We start from the raw sequence: 18,387 nt of genomic DNA on the forward strand, positions 1-18,387 counted from the left end.
TGGGAAATGGGATATCTAACTTCAGTGAGTTCAAGACAACTGGGAAATCAGAAAAAAAACTAGCTCTGACAGAAAAAATACGCTTTGAACGGCATCCAACTCGGAATTGTAAGTCGGGAACTCTGATTCAAGCCTGTTTTTTTCTGAGTTCCTAGTTGTCTTGTAAGCACCATAAATCCAGAGAATGCCAGACAGACTTTGATGACAAAGTTTGATTACAAAATTTGAGCACAAAGGACCGCCGCTCCACCGTCCTGTTCAAGTGAGCACAGCACAACAAGGTGAGTCCAAACATTTATTGTATGCTGCTGCATAAATTATGCAATAGGCCAGGGAGATATGTATACTGTAACTAAGAAAGTAATAACACGTGTATGTTGTGTAGTAAGCTGTTAGTAGTCCATGTGCCGCACCCTAATAATTTTGCCTATTGTTCTGACTTGGTGGTGCACATGTAGCCTATAACCTGTTTTAGAGGAACGTAATCATTGAATATTGTAAGAGCTTTCATTGTCTGCTTATATGCCCCCTTTGTTTATCGTACAGTTCTGACTTGGTGTACAGGGAGAATACTGTAAGAACGGCCCATGTTCTGAATTCTGTTGCTGTACATTTCAAAATTGCTGAACAAATAGTTATTTTGACTACGTCTGTCCTAACTTGCTCATTAATATCTTAATCGAAATTACAGATTACCTCTTATCTGCTCGTCATCCCCTTTTGCCATAGTTTGTACATCTCAATTGTCAGTAGAAAACACATTTGTTTAAGTAAGTCAGCCATATCAGCTATGTTTTTAAAAGAATAAATGAGGCTGAATGATCTGTTTCGCTGCCAGACAAGGCTCTGCTGATAGGCAGGTGTAGCAGTGGTACGGTGTTGGGACTGCTGTTGGGACTCTGCTGTTGGGACAGCTTTATGTAGGCCCTAACAGTTTGTGGGCACCGTTTGTCACCATTATAGTGCAATTAATGTATTGTTTAGTGTTGTGTTATGATGTGTACATTTAATTTAACGGCTAAACTTAAGCTCATCATAGAGGTACCTTTATACGTATATTCAAGAACATTATTTAAATAGCTGCAATCACACAGAACATCACACAGATTTTTTTTTGTGATGGATGTCTGGCTCGATCTGGAGGTGAAAAAAGCCTCTCAGAAATGCTTTTAGGGCCACTTTGCTCTTTGATTTTCCCATTGAGTCGCCACATCAGGTATCTGACTCAGGCTCTCCTGAAGAAGAAAAGAAGGTTGCAGGGGGGATGTGGTGATCAGAGAAATGCCATTACTAGAGACCATAACAGAGAATGCTCGATTCACTGATACTCACAAAGAGATGTGGCTCCTCTGGGGTTTTCTTGTGAGAAATATTGATCCTTTTCAGAGAATGTTTAAGTAATATGATCAAGAACAGAGCTAAGCAATAATGGAGACTGACTGCTAATCATTGATGTCAATCACATTAACTTCTGTTTGTGAACTGAAATAAGCATAATATAGATCATGACTATAGCTAGAGGGTTGTGGTCTTATCAGTAAATTAGAAGGTTTCACATAAACATCTTTGTGTGATTACTCCATTCAGAGACATGTAGACATGAGTATTTCTGCTTCCTTCACAATCAGATCACATTTCATCCTCTCCTCTCTTCATCCCCCTTAGCAGACAGCAAGCATGTGCTCAATGTATTCCCCTTCTGGCATCTCACCATCAACCTAAATTGTCTTTAGCTTCTCTATGAATGTCCCCTTATACTGCTGATTGACTTGGCTACCCTTTTCTGCCCACAAATATTTCTGATTCTCTTTGTTTAGTAACTTCCTGCTCCCTTCACCATATGTCTTTGGTAAATTTCACCCTTCTGACGGCCCTCATCCCCTTCACCTCTCTCCTCTCTGATCCTGTCAAACTCTCCTCTGCTGCAATGCACAGCCGTCCACCCACATCAGTCTCTTTCATGCACTCTGCCCTCCTTCTCATCATTTCTCTAGCCTCTCTCTCTCCTATCCCTCATCTCCTTCATTTCCTCTTGTCCCTTTTCTCATCTCAGCTTCTCTGATTGAACCTTTCACATTTCAGAATAAAAGTGTTCTTATGATACGCTCTCCCATATCATGAAAGCTAATATTTTTTAACCCCTCCCCTCCACTCACCCTCAATCTGGCAGGACCTGTCTTTTCCTGTTTCCCTTGGAAATATGGTCTGTCCATCAACATCTCGGCTTCAACATGCATACATTTAGATAAGCCTCAACCTAAGCACCTCACCTCTCTTCCCTGACCTCCATCACATATTCAATGTCTTCTAATAGTTCACTTGCTTCTTGACGTACCATCTTATCTGTTGTTATGCTAGTTAGATTTTAGACTAATGCAGTCCTACTATGAAAACAAAAAGGACAATGTTCCAATGACACTGTTCTATGTGGATGGAATCAGTCCGTATCCTACCAGTCTGGTGTGAAAGCCCCTAAAAACATCACTGCATTTATCTATGTTCGATCAATATCTCCCAGTGCCATCTATCAATGTTTCTCCCTCGAATATAATCCACCACTGGTTCAATCACTTCCATCTCCATCTCATCAATACCATATTTTGAGAAACAGATTCTCCCTTTCTGTCTCTCTGCCTACCCATTGGTAAGGAAATCAGGTGATTAAAAGAACTGTTATGAGGAGAGGAGTGGTTAGGTATTTGAACAGTTACCAGGCCTGTGTTTCTCAGAGCTACTCCGCTGTTATTTCATTAGTTGTCACTCCTCAACACAGCATCAGAGAAGGGGTTCCTGGGTAGAATACTGGACACCCAAACAAACACTCCTCCGCCAAACAAGTCAATTAATGAGCTGCCTCTATGAGCCGACAGAAGCCGATAGTTATCACCTTGATGTATGCACACTAATAAGTGCCTCGTGATGCCAGGTTTCTCTGGTTGTACATTTAGAAAGCATGGGGATAGAAGGGTGACACAACCATCACCATGGGATGTGGAATGCCAGACGAGCTGCGGCGCATTGTGCCACATCCCGCTACGGTAGCATGGGGGACAGGCATATGGCGTCAATTATTTCCTAGTATGCTAATTAAAGGGAGACCCACCACTTTCCAAAGAAGCCTCTCCAATCCTGCCAGTCTGCAGGATCTGTAATTAATATGGGCATAACTGCGCTGGAGTGCAGATTGTAGACACTGTTCATCTGAGATACGTAGAAGTGCGCTCATCATTATGGGCGAAGGCACATGGAAAGGCGACTAATTAACGTGGTCCATATATTCTCGAGCGGCGCTCAAGTGTGGCCTTCTCTCCATCACTCGAAGTCTGGGGCTGCAGCTCTGGCTCTCACCCTATCATAGGACAGCACACCATTAATCACGAGTGTCTTAATAAATGCTAGGAGACGAATGTCATCCAGTGCAACACGTCACACGTAGCGCCTCACTGCGTCCAACAACTATTAATTAGCGTCATCATCGTCCCCGAATGTTTGCGGGCTGTGAGCGATCATTTCATTAGCGAACTTTAGATGGGAGATACGCGGTAAATATTTTGAAGAGGGGATAACAAGATGAACAGCAAACAATTCATGCAGATACTTGGCCACGATAAACAAGCTTAACTCTGTTGGACTAGTATCTATCACAGTCATTATGTAAATAGATACAATCACCTCGTCTACTCATCTTATGGATTGATTGTTGCAGGATTGGTTACACGCAGGAGGGCTGGGTAAGAAATTGGGTTGTGTAGGAAAAGAGGCCAGCCATCATCTGAAAGGCTGGGATAAAAAAAAAGCGAGATGAAGCGACTGATAAACAAAGGGATATTGAGCCAGTCATCTTTCACTGCCTGAAAAAGTTGTAAAATAACACGAAGCTTCCTGCTAAGAGTTTCTATAAGTAATTGTCAAACGGTTGGGCATTGATGGCATATCACCATCCTTTATCGTGGAGTGTCAAGGTGAGTGAAGACCATTTTTACTAAGGGGGCTAAAACCTCCACATTGCTCTTAAAGTGCAGTTTGAAAGCTATCCTGTCCAGGCCTCAGTGTTATATGTGATTTCCTCCAGTCCAGGGCTCGGTGTTAGATGTGATTCCTTCCAGTCCAGGGCTCGGTGTTAGATGTGATTCCCTCCAGTCCAGGGCTCGGTGTTAGATGTGATTCCCTCCAGTCCAGTGATCGGTGTCAGATGTGATTCCCTCCAGTCCAGTGATCGGTGTCAGATGTGATTCCCTCCAGTCCAGTGATCGGTGTCAGATGTGATTCCCTCCAGTCCAGGGCTCTATGTCAGATGTGATTCCCTCCAGTCCAGGGCTCAGTGTCAGATGTGATTCCCTCCAGTCTAGGGCTCGGTGTTAGATGTGATTCCCTCCAGTCTAGGGCTCGGTGTTAGATGTGATTCCCTCCAGTCTAGGGCTCGGTGTTAGATGTGATTCCCTCCAGTCCAGGGCTCGGTGTTAGATGTGATTCCCTCCAGTCCAGTGATCAGTGTTAGATGTGATTCCCTCCAGTCCAGGGCTCGGTGTTAGATGGGATTTCCTGTACATGAGTCACAAGGTCAGGCTGAAGGGGAGAGGAAGGCTTTAGCCTCCAGTTGACTGGAAGCAGTATGCCACCAGAGCATGATTCACTTCAGCCTAAGACAGCCAGGAGGCGATAGGAAAGGCGATACAGAATCGATGGAAATGGATCAAAGAGCCTCATTCCCAGGGGCCCATAATGGGACGACGTCATGTGGAACGCTAGACCAGCACTCTCAACCCGTTGTCATTGGCCTCTCTGAGGGAAGGGATGATTGACAGAGCTTCAGAGCCTCACACAGTCAGAGACTCACTGATCTGTCATTGTAATAGATGGACCTCACAGCACAAAGCTGCAGTACAGGTGCTCAGAGATCTCAATACTCACGCTCAAGGTTGTTGACCGGTCTACCTTAGCTACACAACTGACTTTGTCTCTTCAAAATGTGGGTGAAAATAAATTAGCTGAGCTAAATGAAAGCAAATTTAACTGAAACGTGTAAACGTTTACACTTTGCATTCCATACCTTTGTGATTAAATGCCAGTGCGCAGTCAACCCAGGCTCATAATTGCAAAGTAATTTCAGTTGTTATTTTCCAGCTTGTTGTGTCTTCACAAAGCCTGGCATTTCTCCTTCATTAAAATGTTTCATCACCTCCCCCATTAACAATTGCCTTATGCTGAAAATACAAATATAATTGTGGGAAAACATAGAAAGTAATTATTCAAACAAAAAAATAAAGGGAAATGGAAATTAATTGATAATTTATATTCGGTGGGATTTTTGCATCTCTTTCATGAAAAACGGACTCCTTTTATTTTTAATTAGCGTCACTGAAAATTAAATGAATTCGTTTGTTGAGCATTCTTGTATATGTTTTATTCAATGAATATGAGAGCTCTTTAGTATAGACATCTGTTAGTAATAGAAACAGCCATAGAAAGGATATGCAAAAGGCTGATATTTGTCTGTGATCCTCAAATCTTATCTGGGTAGGTTATGGGAGAAATATTCCTGTATGCCAAATATTTGGTCGGTTCTGTTTAGCCATTATAATTGCAGTTTTTTGAATGTTTGTTTTTGTTTTTTTTAGTTACATATCCAATCTATAGAGTGCTTTTTTTGCAAGTGGATACTGTGTGCTTCTCTCCTATGACTCCTACATGATTCCAGGTGTTGCTGTTCTATTCAACTTGGATCCTTCAAGAAGATAAGATGCTAAGGCAGGGATAAAGGCAGCTTTGAATGATGTTACTTCTTTCGAATTGAAGGAGACATCAGATAAATCTGTGCTTATCCTTGTTAGCAACTCACGAGATCAACAAACTTCAGGCCACCGGAGGAGGTTTGGTAAAGTTGCAGCATGTTTTTGGTTTATGTCATGTAACTGTTGGTTTTTATGTCTCTCCCAATATGGTTGTTACAACAATTGCATAGTGTAAAAAAGTATCACTGGGATCTCTTTGCATTATGTGATGCAGAAAACTAACAGACGTTGTGATGGCATTGGCAGATGAGCTGGATGAAAAATGTCCTGACCCCCTAAAGATTTGTCAATGTAGGGCAGATACAGTTATAGACCAGCATTAGTTCAAGCTCATGTGGCTCAGTGTTTCTTAAAGCAACAGTGATGTATCCAGACATGCCTTGCAACCTGTTCAAAGTGTCAGCTTTCATTGTGCCTCATGAAGTGAGTTTTACTCTCACAATATTGTTTTGTCTTCTCTTCTGAGCTTTATTGTTGTTGTGTCTGTAGAGTGACTAATATTCTTTCTTTTGAAGCACAGGGATTCAGTTAGTCATCTTGAACTTAACAATCGGGGCGGCAGGGTAGCCTAGTGGTTAGAGCGTTGGACTAGTAACCGAAAGGTTACAAGTTCAAATCCCCGAGCTGCCAAAGTATAAATCTGTCATTCTGCCCCGGAACAGGCAGTTAACCCACTGTTCCTAGGCCATCATTGAAAATAAGAATTTGTTCTTAACTGACTTGCCTAGTTAAATAAAGGTATAAAATCTGGACTTCTTCTGAATGTGTGAAGAGCTGGGATATTCACTTATTTGGAATTGTAGCAACAACTACACTGCTGTAGTGCACCTGCACACCCTGAAAACATCCTGCAAGCATTGTGCACAATAGAACCTCTGGTCACAGCACATATCGATACAAAGCCCACATCCATGCCGAACCTGTCTGTGTTGATGGTAGGTTCTTGCAGTGCATCTGCCCCAGCAGGCTCCTGTCCCTCCCTCTACCACCGCAGGGTGTAAGGGGGTGAGGTGAGCCTCAGCCCCAGCCAGCCACCCTGCAGGGCCCACATGGCACTTTACACACTGCCAGGGTAATTACATGGTGTGGGCTCTCATCGTTACAGGCAGTCCATCAGGTTTCACTGACAGAAGCAGTGAGGAAATGGATCTGGGTAACAACTGTCTTGTCCTGCCGCTGGAACCTGGAAGGGTTTCACTCAGGAGTGCCCAAAATGCCTGCATTATTTTCAACCAAGCATGTTTGACATGTTGAGGTGATGTTAAACCATTAGATATGTAGTATGTATGTAGTTCCTATGTAATAACAACGTTTATTCATAATAACCAGAGATATCGGTTTGGACTCATAATGGGTAAAATGCGAACAATTGTTGGTATCAAGTAAAGCATTGACCTGTCACGTCTGGATGAAGACTTTCACACACCAAAGCCATACCAAATTAGCTATATTACAGTAGATAGACCTGAAGTGCGGATGTGTATAACTCCAACATTCATTATTTCAAATTCTCACAGAGCCCCTCCATTGACAGGCTCCAGAGCATAGAAATATGAATGAATAGAGTGGGCTTTCCCATTCAAGCCAATGATGGCATTATGGGATGGGCATAGCAGTCTTTGCGAGTGTAGCCAGGAGTTTACCAGTAAAATTGCCAGATTTAGAGGTTCCAAGCCTGTTCTATTCATTCTTATTTCTATGATCCAGAGCCCTGCAGGCAGTACAGATGTTCATCCAAACATTCCTGTACCTATTTCTGGACACGTTACAGACTGGAATGAAATGACTGGACACCTCTGAATTTCTGAGAGTCGTGTGACTTATCTACTGTACATCTGATTCATTGTTGATGCATTTACATAGTGGTGGGTGGATATGGTAGCCCTGGAGCATGACATCTTCCCACCTCCTTACACACAACAGACAGGATGTGGGTGTTCCTCAGCAAACAACATCATCTGCGGTTGTTCACATTTGCTTAACTTTTTAAGGCGTGCAACTGTAGGAGGTCCGCTCTGAGAAGATAATCAATGGTGATGCAATACAAAATGGATGCACATACTGTATAAGAAAAACGGAATGTTACCAACGTTTATGAAAAGCCAAAGGAAAGCCAATACAACAGGAAGGCAGACATAGGAGCAGTCACTCCAATCAGTTTTTGAACAACCTTTAGAAACCTGAAGTATTCCAACACGTTTTTTTGGGGACGGCCTGATTGTTAGACAGTTTGCAGATAGCAGGGAACTACTTTTCAGTGTAAAACTTTTTCCCTGGCAAGCTCAAAGCAGGTTAGTTTAGCTCAGCCATCTGAAGATCGTGTAATTGGTCCCTTGATCAAACAGGGTGATTGAACAGGGCAATACAGCTATGGTGTGAAGGGAGATTGGGCACAAATCTTGTTTTATGTTCGTAAAGGATATTGGGATTTGGAATACCGGTACATTGCCATTTAATTGGATGATGTTGTTGTTCTACTCCGTTGTATTGTTTCTAAAAAGCTATTCCTTTAGAACTGTGGTAAAATCCAGTTTAACAAGGTACTTTACCCTACTGTGCTGATTGCTTTGACATTAATCTCTCCAACAGGAAGCAATTGTCCCTGCAAAATGTATGTTATGCACAGTTCCAGCTACTTATCCGAAACCAGAAGACGAAATGAAGGCTTGTGTTGCCACACATCTTTTTTGTAACTGTCACAACTCTCCATTAGCAAGTCACAGTAACGGAAAGAAAGAAAATGTTTTTCTTACGCCATGGAGATGCTCTCCTGTCACTTCACGTTAAACATTCTAGAGTTCACATTTTATTTGAGTTTCTTTTGTGTTTAGGGTTCTAATGGGACGATCAATGAATTTGTTGAAATGCAAATAAGGCACAGTGTCCTGCATCTGCTGCTGTAGTAGAGGAGAAGCTGTGCTCTACATTGACCAAATAGACCTCATCGAATAAAGGGAACATATTCACTCCCTCACATGACATGAAGTCCAACAGATGTCAGGAAGATGAAATCTGTCTTACCTCATTCTTCGTTGCTCAAAAGGGAATAGCACAAAATGCCTGCCTTAAAATGTAAAAACTGTGTAGTAGAGTAAAGATGCACAGAATCCCATAAAGCATCAGTCAGATATCAAAGCACACCACTGCTATCTCTGGACAGATCTCATACTTTGAATTTAGAAACGCAAAGACAATTTACTAAAATGTCTGTCAATAGGACATAGGTTTATGTGATCATTCACAGTGGTGTCCAGTTAGCCTGCATTACAAGAATCAATGATCACAAAAAAAAGGGAAAAGTTGATAATATTGTCATGTATTAACAGCCATTTATTTGACATGAAATGCACATAATGTAAATCTATGGTAATGTTTCATTTGATTTCCAAACCTAACCTTTTCATTGTTTTCCCAATAGGCAACCACCAACATGATTATCAACATAGTCACCTGGATCTTACCCAGGCCCACACACCTAAAATTGGTAAGGATATTTAAGGTTTGCATGTTCACATAAGTACAGTATATATAATATGACTGTGGTTGGTTGCTAATATTTCACTCTTTCCAATGAGTAATAAAATGTTTAGATAGTAACTAAACCTCTGTAGAGATATATGGTAGATGGAAAGTACATTATGGATACTAACCATGCCCTTTTAAGTGTGAGATTATACTGCCACACAACGCACAGTGGCTCTTGGGTATGCTACAAAGATGTCTTCATTTACCCCAATAAAGTTGAGGGAGGATTAGGTCTTATTGATTTCCTGAATGCATGGTTTTATCAGCTCCAGTACGGCACATGAACTTTGACTAAATTCGAAATAAGTCAAAATATGCTATTTTAGAATTCAAGTGAGGACAAAACAATTTTCTTGACGGGAAATGAATAGCTTGGATAGCAAATGAAACGGGGTCTTGTGGAAAATGAATTATAATGGCATCTGTATGGCTTACTCAAGTTATTGAAAAACTTAAATTACTTATATTGTGCCTTATCTATTTTCCTAAATGAGATTTTCTATGAAAAGAGAGGTGCTTTTTAGCATGAAATTATTGAGTGGTCACAGCTCTAACACTGCAGTGAAACACCATGAGTTCAGAAAGGAAAGCTATTTGTGCATTGTTGCTAGATGCCTCTCCATCTATCCTACATAATTGGCTAAGAACAAAGTTAAGATTTTAAGATTTTCACACTAAGAGGTCTGCACTGAAACGCTACACCATGCTACACTGTCTGTTTCAACGTCAGTGGAGCTGTGGACTCCAACCTCATGGCAGGATAGTTTTCCAATTGTATGTTTTGAGGCCAACATTTTCAAAGGCAAAGGGACTGAAAGTCCCCATAAGTAGATAGGTCTCTCCAACACAGACAACAAAGGATGGCTTTCAAGGTGGATCAAACCACAGCTGAATAACGACTATTGAGAATGGCCACAATACATAGGAATCTGATTACTTTACTTTATTTGACTAGTACGATCATTATAAATAGCATAGACTTTCAACAACTCATTTGAAACAGAAAATGTCAGACACATTGGTTTGGTTATTAATACATACTATGAATAATGTTTGTTATTGTACTGATCCATTTTCTCTTACTTGGATTTGTTATGTAGCCCACAGACAAATGAGACATGGTAAGTAATACGCATATACACCTGCTGTACATGTGTATTCCCTTTCTCTTTTACGTACTGTATATGTCGACCTCTTGTTGTGACAGTTGGTGACAGTGACGTCCTGTATATTGCTGGGGTCAAGGCGGGGGGTCACTCTTCCTTTTTGTTCAGACTGAATGAACCAGAGGTGACACACCAAACTCTCACTTACCTTCTCACTCTGCTCTGCTCTCTTTCTCTCGCTCTCCAGTATCTCTTTTTGTTGGGTTAGCTGCCACACAGTGTTTGCAATGGTAGAATCTCATTAAGATCTGTGGTAACGCTTCAGAACCGGACCTTTGTTACACAAAATACACATTCTACTCCCTTCCATCTTTTCTTGCTCACACTCACTCTCTTTCACTCTGTCTCTCACGGAATGCCTCACTTCTGTTTCACATGGTCCTTGGTGTTGTGTGTCCCTGTCCTCTCTATCACAGTAGTCACCCAGCCCTATTTTTAAACCTGCCACTGCTGACCAGCACCTCAGAGGACTGGCAACGCCCCACCCTACCGCTGCTAACGCTCCAGCTGCCTGCGCCATGACCACTTGTCCCACATAACCATGGCCACAGCAGGCAGGCAGCATAGCCACCCGCAATGGCGCCACACATACTAGTGACAGCCAGCGTGGCGAGAGCACCTGCAGTCGCAACCAATCCTAGCACACCAGAATTGCACTCTGAAATAACATTTAAAAAAACACACAACAAATCATGTTAAATCCAGGTTAGAAGAGTCGAACATAAGTCCCCACTTCATCTATCCTCACCCACATACCCCCACCGCACCCACACTCCCTCCTCACACCCACACTCTGTATCCCCCTGTCTCCTCCAGTGAAGACCCCCTGTGTACGCGCCCCTCTCTGTGGCATCCTCCAGACTGTCGGCTGTCTGATTGTAGCCTGATTGCACTGCGTCAATCTCTCCTGTCTCCCCTGCAGAGAAGCCCCAGCGCATGAACAACATCCTAACCTCGCAGACAGAGCCGTACGACCTGGACATGTCCTTCTCACGCTCCTTCCAGAACCTCACCCACCTGCCTCCCAACTACGAGCTGGCGGCAATGAGCAAAGCTGACTTAAGTAAATACTCCTCTCTCCACAAATTAAGTAGGTGGTCTTTCATTACATACAGCATCATGTTTGCTTGATCTCCTGCCTGGACCCCGTCAGTCCACAGGGGGGAGAAAAGGTTGATCTTAACACATTGTGTTGAAGTCCACATTGCGTTCAAGTACTATGATGCAATATTGTCCCTGTATGGATGCCTGTTACAGGGATGCAAACATAAGTCATGAGCACAAAGTCATTGGGGTTATGAGCTGAATCCATAGGAAGACATCTCTGTGTGTGAGATGGGTTTCTTGAAATGCACAAGCACATGTTAAGGTCACTGGATTCAGCCCCATTGTCCCCATCTACCGACCCATTGACTGACATCTAATTGTCGTGTAATTTGGCTCCATCTGTGGCCCATGTCATGTAGCTAATGTCTGGTAATGACATATTAACAGCCATTTCTCCATACCCACATGAGTCTAGACGCCAACAAGATGGGACTAATGTCTCTGAGATGAGATCTGGGTCAGCCCGATTATTATTATCATTATACTTCCTCTGCATGATGGCTTGACTTTCACCATTCTCCATTTCCCCTATGACAGCTGCATGATCTACAGTATGCTCCTCCTCTAGTATCCTGTGGTTGGTTGCGTTGCATGTGTCATGCAAAAGCATTAGTTCCTTCCTGCTCGAATGTTCAATAGTGCTGTATTAAAATAAGTAGGGTGTGGTATTCTAGTGCAGGCTTGTATGTTATGCTCAGTGTGGACACAGGGAATCAATGTGACAACCTTTGATGTGGACAACATTGATAACATCTGAATTGTCTATACTCAGCAATGCGTTGTACTGCTTCTTCATCTAGTACTGTTCAATAGAAACATTACCCACTGGGCACACACTGGCTGAATCAACATTGATTCCTCCTCAATTCAATGTAATTACGTTGAACCAACGTGGAATAGACGTTGAATTGATGTCTGTGCCCAGTGGGTAGATATAAGACCTTCAAATAATCCAAGGATTTCATGACCTTGATGAAAAAATGAATAATCTCATACATGTTATGCACCAATTTAAACTCCCTTCATAGTATGTTACATGCCTTTAGATCGTAGATTGTGTCTCTCCCTTATCAAACCAAGGGGTCTTCTCTTAATGTCATAGGGGGTTGTAAACACACTGAAATCACAGAGAGGAATCCAATTAAATGAAAAGCAGTTTGAGCTGGGACGCATAAACCCTAAAGTATTTGTCAGAAAAGTGAATATTTCAATTCTCTACCTACCTACAGTACAGTGGCAGCTCTTCTGAGAGGAGAGTTCCCTCATACCTCTGATAGATGCTGTGGCTTTGTGCAAGGAGAGAGGCTTTGGAAAAACGCCAAAAGCGTATATAATGAGTTGCTTTTTTAATGAAACCATCTGGAGAGGACAACGAAAATCTAATTAATATGGTTCATTTGTGATTCTAAATGCACATACTGTAGTCTGTGTGTGTGATTCCTACTCTTCCTCCTCCTCCTCCTCCTTCGTTCTCCCCTGTCCGTCAGACAGGACTGGAGGGAGCCAGGGATGGAGATGGAGGACACTACTCTAAAATAACCTGTTCAGACCCTCCAAGGAGCTAGCGGGTGGAGGGGAAGGGAGGAGGCAGCAGGAATCCTATTTGGCTCGGTCTTCTCCTTCCCTCTGTAATCAACTTAAAAGGCATTAGAACACTCGTCAGAACAACAGAGCCCCTTTAATCCTCATGCCAAGCAAAAAGCTAAATTATATTATTGTGGGCCCCTTTCTCTTACCACGCCTTATCTTAATCCCCGCTAAAGATCCCTTTATAATTGATGTTTCACAAGTTTTTTTACAAGTGTATGTGCATTATGTGATTACTGCTCCGTCTGGGCCGGATGATGGCGTATTGGGATCAATAGCTACCACAGATGAATATACTCACCATATTGAATTTAATCTGGGAGAGTGGAGACTTTAGTTTAATTAAGGGTAAGGAACGGGAAAGGGGATACCTAGTCAGTTAGCCACAGCTAGCAGGTTTGTGGTTTCACCTCAACTTTGAGACCCCATGCCCTCTCAAAATCGAATGCAAGTTAAAGTGCAACGTCTTATTCGAAGCAGCAAAGAAATGAATCCAGCATATATTTCTTTAACATAAAAGTAAAAAGGAAGGAAATACATTTGTTCTGTGTAACATCATGAGCATGGACACAAAACACACAAGGTTGACCTGCCTATGGATTGCCTAGTTTAGTGAGCTGTCAGACTCCATGCTCGCCATGATAAGAGTTACAAAGTTGCATCTTTCATTCTAATAATGTAGCCTAATGCCCTATGTGAATTATTTACGAAAGGCCTAACATTTTTAACAGCAGTTAAAATGTCAAATTGAAATTGATTTTGAAATGTCAAAACTAAAGCATCTGAGGAGAGTTGGTGGAAATGTCTCTGAGTACAACATGAAATCAACCCCTATTTCAAAATGGCATAGTATTTTCAATGCAATGATGTCAATTCTAAATCTTTGATCTATAGGCTTAGGATAAACTGAACCCTAATCCTTATAACTCTTGGCAACGAAGAGGCACTTAAATGAAGCTAAGGGACATGTCCTGTCTGTTGTGGGCAAGCTATAGCCTCTGGGTCAGTGTTGACATTTCTTACCATAATGTCACACCTAAAGGGACCCCTGGAGAAAAAGACAAAACGCTATTGCCAGAAGCCTAACCCAGGTCTTCTTCATTAGGGATGCATGGCTGGGGAAAATAAATCCCTTATGGAGAGAAAAAAAGGGAGATCTTCTCTATCCAGGCGTGGCATCTATCTAAGGAGGAGGGTTTAAATATCCATACCAAAACAAAATCCTTATCATCCAAATCTTAGTCAAGCACAGTCTTGTCCCGACATTTTTAGACCACCTCTGTGTGTTCTTGAGGCCTTGGGAAATTAGCTTCCGCTGAGGTATCTAACCCCCAGAGATGACAGTTAGTCACAGTAGTTTCAGGGTGCCATCAATCTGATGTTGCCAGGCCCAGCCGGTCTAAAAGCCTGTTTAAAAGTCATTTGAGAGGAGCCCGCCGCTTTCCTCATGCAGATGTAATGACTTTAACATCAGGAGAGTGTTGGCACTCGCTGTAGAGCCCTCTCTGCTTTTGGCAGAGTCAAACCACTGGCTACCCTGCAGTGCAACACTGACAGTTTGATTGTTTTGCCTCGCGGCAGGCGTATAGTCCTTTCCACACCAGAACAGGAGTGGAATTATTGTGATGCGAGGGAGCCCCTGCCTTCTCCCATGAAAGCAGAAGGACAGAAAATGCAATCATAATCAAAAGGGAATTGTAGGAGTTGTCACAGTAGAACTGCTGAGCTGATCCACTCAGGAGGAGGTATAGAATCATTCTTTATATAGAGTGTAATGTTTCTCCTGTCCTTCTCCCTCTCTCCTCCCCCTCCCTCTTTTCCCACTCAGGTGATAAGGACATAGATGAGTACTACATGCGGAAGCGACACCAAGACTTGGCAGGTCGGCAGATTCTGCAGCCGCCCCACATGGTGAAGCTGAACACAGAGCCCCACCAGCAGCACCGTCAGCGGCCTCACCGTGTCCAGAGGGCCATGTCCCAGGACCATGTGCTGTCCCCAGAGAGGACCCCACGCCATGGCTACGGCCTCTCAGCCTACAACATGGGCGTCTCTACCTACGGCAGCCGCATTCTCTCAGAGGAGCAGCTGCTCTCCGCGGACCGCCTCCAGTCCCAGGACCCCCTGCTCTCGCCGGACAAGATGCTGTCGCTGCGGCGCTCCAACTTCCGGGAGAAGGCCATGTCGCGGGCCATGTCCCATGTAGACATCAACTTTGTGCCCACCACACCTGTCATGGACCGCAGTGAGCGCTACGCTAAGATGCAAAAGATGCACTCCCATCCCACTACCATCAACGACTCATACAACACGCTCACCGTCAACCACCCGACCACCAACAAGAGGCAGCAGTTTGCCTCGCGACGGACACACACAGTGGACCATCTACAGTACATCCCAGGCCACCAGCACAACAACCAGTACCGCACGGCCAGTAAGAACGAGGTAACTGTTTAACGAGAGGGTGGCTGGCCAAGGATTCCTGTGTCAACAGACTGTCAACAGATGAAAACAGCAGATACTTCCAGAGGTGTGCAACCTCACCATAGGTCTTCTTTTCAAAGTAGCGAACAACTAACCCTTCTTGCTTTCAGCTCAAGCTCTCTGTTTCATTCAGATTTGGATTTTCACAACTAGAATCAACAACCACAAGGACATCTGTACTTTCTCTATAGGGCAACATAAGGGCTTTGCACGTTGACACATAAGGAATGCTTTATGTGAGGTTATTCGTAAGAAGACAATATTTTTTAAAAAGGGGAATTGGAAAGGAACTGGATCAACTTTATAAATATATACATATATTTACTATTTGTATTTTCAGTCCTTGTTATAGCTTTAGAGATTCTTATTGAACTTAACTGGTGTTAGAACTTCAAGAGGTGCCTCTCGAAATTGTTCTCATTTCAATGATGAAGTGGATTTATGGGTTAAAAAGCACAATTAATGGGTTTTTTTCTCTGTTGATTTATTCTTGTTTTTTGGTAACGGCCAGCACATATCAGCTTATTAGTGGATATAGTGGCAATTTCTGTTGCATAAATGATTGTAAATAGGCTATATTAGCAGCATTATACACTAAATGAGAAGAGCTGGACAAGTGGAATTGTTGAGTTTCTATCCAAGAGTCTACAGTCTTTTCACAATTAAAGATCACAATTTCAGATTAGTCCAACCCCTCAACAAATACTTGATACTAACAAACATGTACAATAATGTGTGTGCGTATGTGTGTATATTTTTGTAACTGTGCTTGTAGGATGATTGTGTATGGCTAGGGTTGAATCAACCTCATGCCACTGTTAATTGGCAGCTTTAGACTGTAGGCACACTACTCTACAGGTGACAATGTAAACTAATGCTTCTTTCAATAGCTTCATTTTCTGCACTCATTCCCTCGCTATATAATCCAAGTGGATCACATCCATTTTGTTTTGAGTTGGGAAAAGCTCCTTTCATTTTGATATACAGTATTGTTGTATATTTGACTCCATTCATCAGAGTTGAAGAATAATAGTTGTTGTTATGTGTTTACAATTGTTACATTGTTGCAGGTGTGTTGACGTACCTGAAACAATCGACAAAGAGGACATCAATATCATCACTAGCTAAGCAAGGATTAAAACTGTGATTTTTATGTCCAGATGTTTTCATTAAAGCAATGCCTTATTGTGTGGAAGCCCATACTCATGTTCTTAATTGTACAATCCCGCTTGTGTTTTTATGTCTTGTGTCTAAGGTGTTGATCCGTAACCAGCTTTGTATGTCATTTTTTATCATGGATGATTTACCAGCACTATAGAAGCAAAGGACAGAATCAGTTTTGGTGATATACCTCAGAATCTATGGGACACAAATTTTACAAGGATGAAATTCTTAATTTAACAAAATGTTCTTTGAAAAGAAGCAAAGGAAGTGATTATTTTAAGCAAAAAAACATAAGAAACTAGAATTGAACAAATATTTCAAATGATATAAAAAAAAATGTCTTCCACATTTTCGAATTCATCCAGACTTCCTTGTGGACTCCCACTGTGTCCTCTTATACTTATAGAGTAACAGACACATGAAGTACATGATTTGTTGTTGTTTTTACTTTTCAACTATCTCTTCAGTTAACAAGAAAGTCCAAATATTATCGTAAAATCCTGGGTCATGGAAATGGGTATATAGACATTTACTATAGAGATGTTATATAAATTTTCTGGTCAATGACAATTTCAAACATTGTCACTGGTGTACTACATTAAATGTTAGGAGCTTGCATAATATTGTTACAACTTGTGCCGTGTGTCCATATTTAAGACTTCATTTTGCTTAGAATTTGTCATTACAACAGAGGCTATTGCAATTTGTCTTAGTAAATGATATGCTTATATCATTATGACTAGCTATACTATATTGTATGTTCACATGCAATGTAGACACAGTAGAAATTGATGCACTTGAAATATTAAGAGCAATTATTACATTAGTTTCAAGCCCCTGTATCAGCTAAGATATTGAGAGCATAGCAACTAAAATGTAATTTCTTTTGAGGTAAGGCCAGAGTACCAAAAAAAACGTAATAGTTCAATATGGAGTTTCATAGTCCTTGTCAAGCTCCAATGATAGCTACAACATAAAATGTCTATAAAACTATGTCAGAGCAACAAAGAAATTGAGCAATGAAAAAATGACATTTGATGGCCCTGACTCTGACATGGTGGAGCTGCAACACTGTGTTGTACTGATGTTACACCACCGGAATCTTACAGACATGTCTCTAAGCAACCATCTGTCTGGCTCAAATACATCCACCCCATTACAGAGCTCCGGTTTTACTTTCCAGTCAGTCAATGATATTGTCCTCAAGAAGCTTTTCCCACACACAAGAGGCTAGAGCTCAGTTTTGGCAGATGGTTCTGAGACTAACGTGCTGCTAAGTTGTTGCGTCCCATGATCTATCTGCTGTAAAAGCACTGTTTACTTTTGTTGCAAATATTCCTTGCCATTTATTAAGCTTGTATTTTTATGTGTCAATGTGGTATGAATGAAAATTCCTTTATGTCTTTGTTGCACAAACAATGGAGGACTAATTTGAAAAGCTTCAAAGCAAGCAGTATACGACTGTTCCTGTGCAAATGTTTTTGTTTACAAATGAATTATTAAAGCACATCCCATGTGTATTGTATAAAACAATAATCAGTTTAGTAAATATGGAGTCTGGG

At 41.9% G+C, this 18,387-nt stretch overlaps 1 protein-coding gene across 5 annotated transcripts in view; it reads left to right on the plus strand.

The window, feature by feature from the left end:
* Nucleotides 1–18,374, plus strand: part of LOC106606953 (protein shisa-6) — a 62,826-nt gene extending 44,452 nt beyond the window's left edge. For 2 of the 5 annotated variants that reach the window (XM_014203448.2, XM_014203450.2), the window contains 4 exons: nt 9,211–9,276; nt 10,418–10,438; nt 11,406–11,573; nt 15,006–18,374. In XM_014203448.2, coding sequence (XP_014058923.2) covers nt 9,211–9,276; nt 10,418–10,438; nt 11,406–11,573; nt 15,006–15,634 — 884 coding nt within the window. In that variant the 3' untranslated portion in view covers nt 15,635–18,374. The remainder of the gene's footprint in view (nt 1–9,210; nt 9,277–10,417; nt 10,439–11,405; nt 11,574–15,005) is intronic. The other 3 variants (XM_045720252.1, XM_045720253.1, XM_014203449.2) reach the window with 2 other exon arrangements.
* Nucleotides 18,375–18,387: the final 13 nt, after the last annotated feature.

The sequence above is a fragment of the Salmo salar genome, chromosome ssa06 (genome assembly GCF_905237065.1).
Source record: "Salmo salar chromosome ssa06, Ssal_v3.1, whole genome shotgun sequence".
NCBI classification, from domain to species: domain Eukaryota; kingdom Metazoa; phylum Chordata; class Actinopteri; order Salmoniformes; family Salmonidae; genus Salmo; species Salmo salar.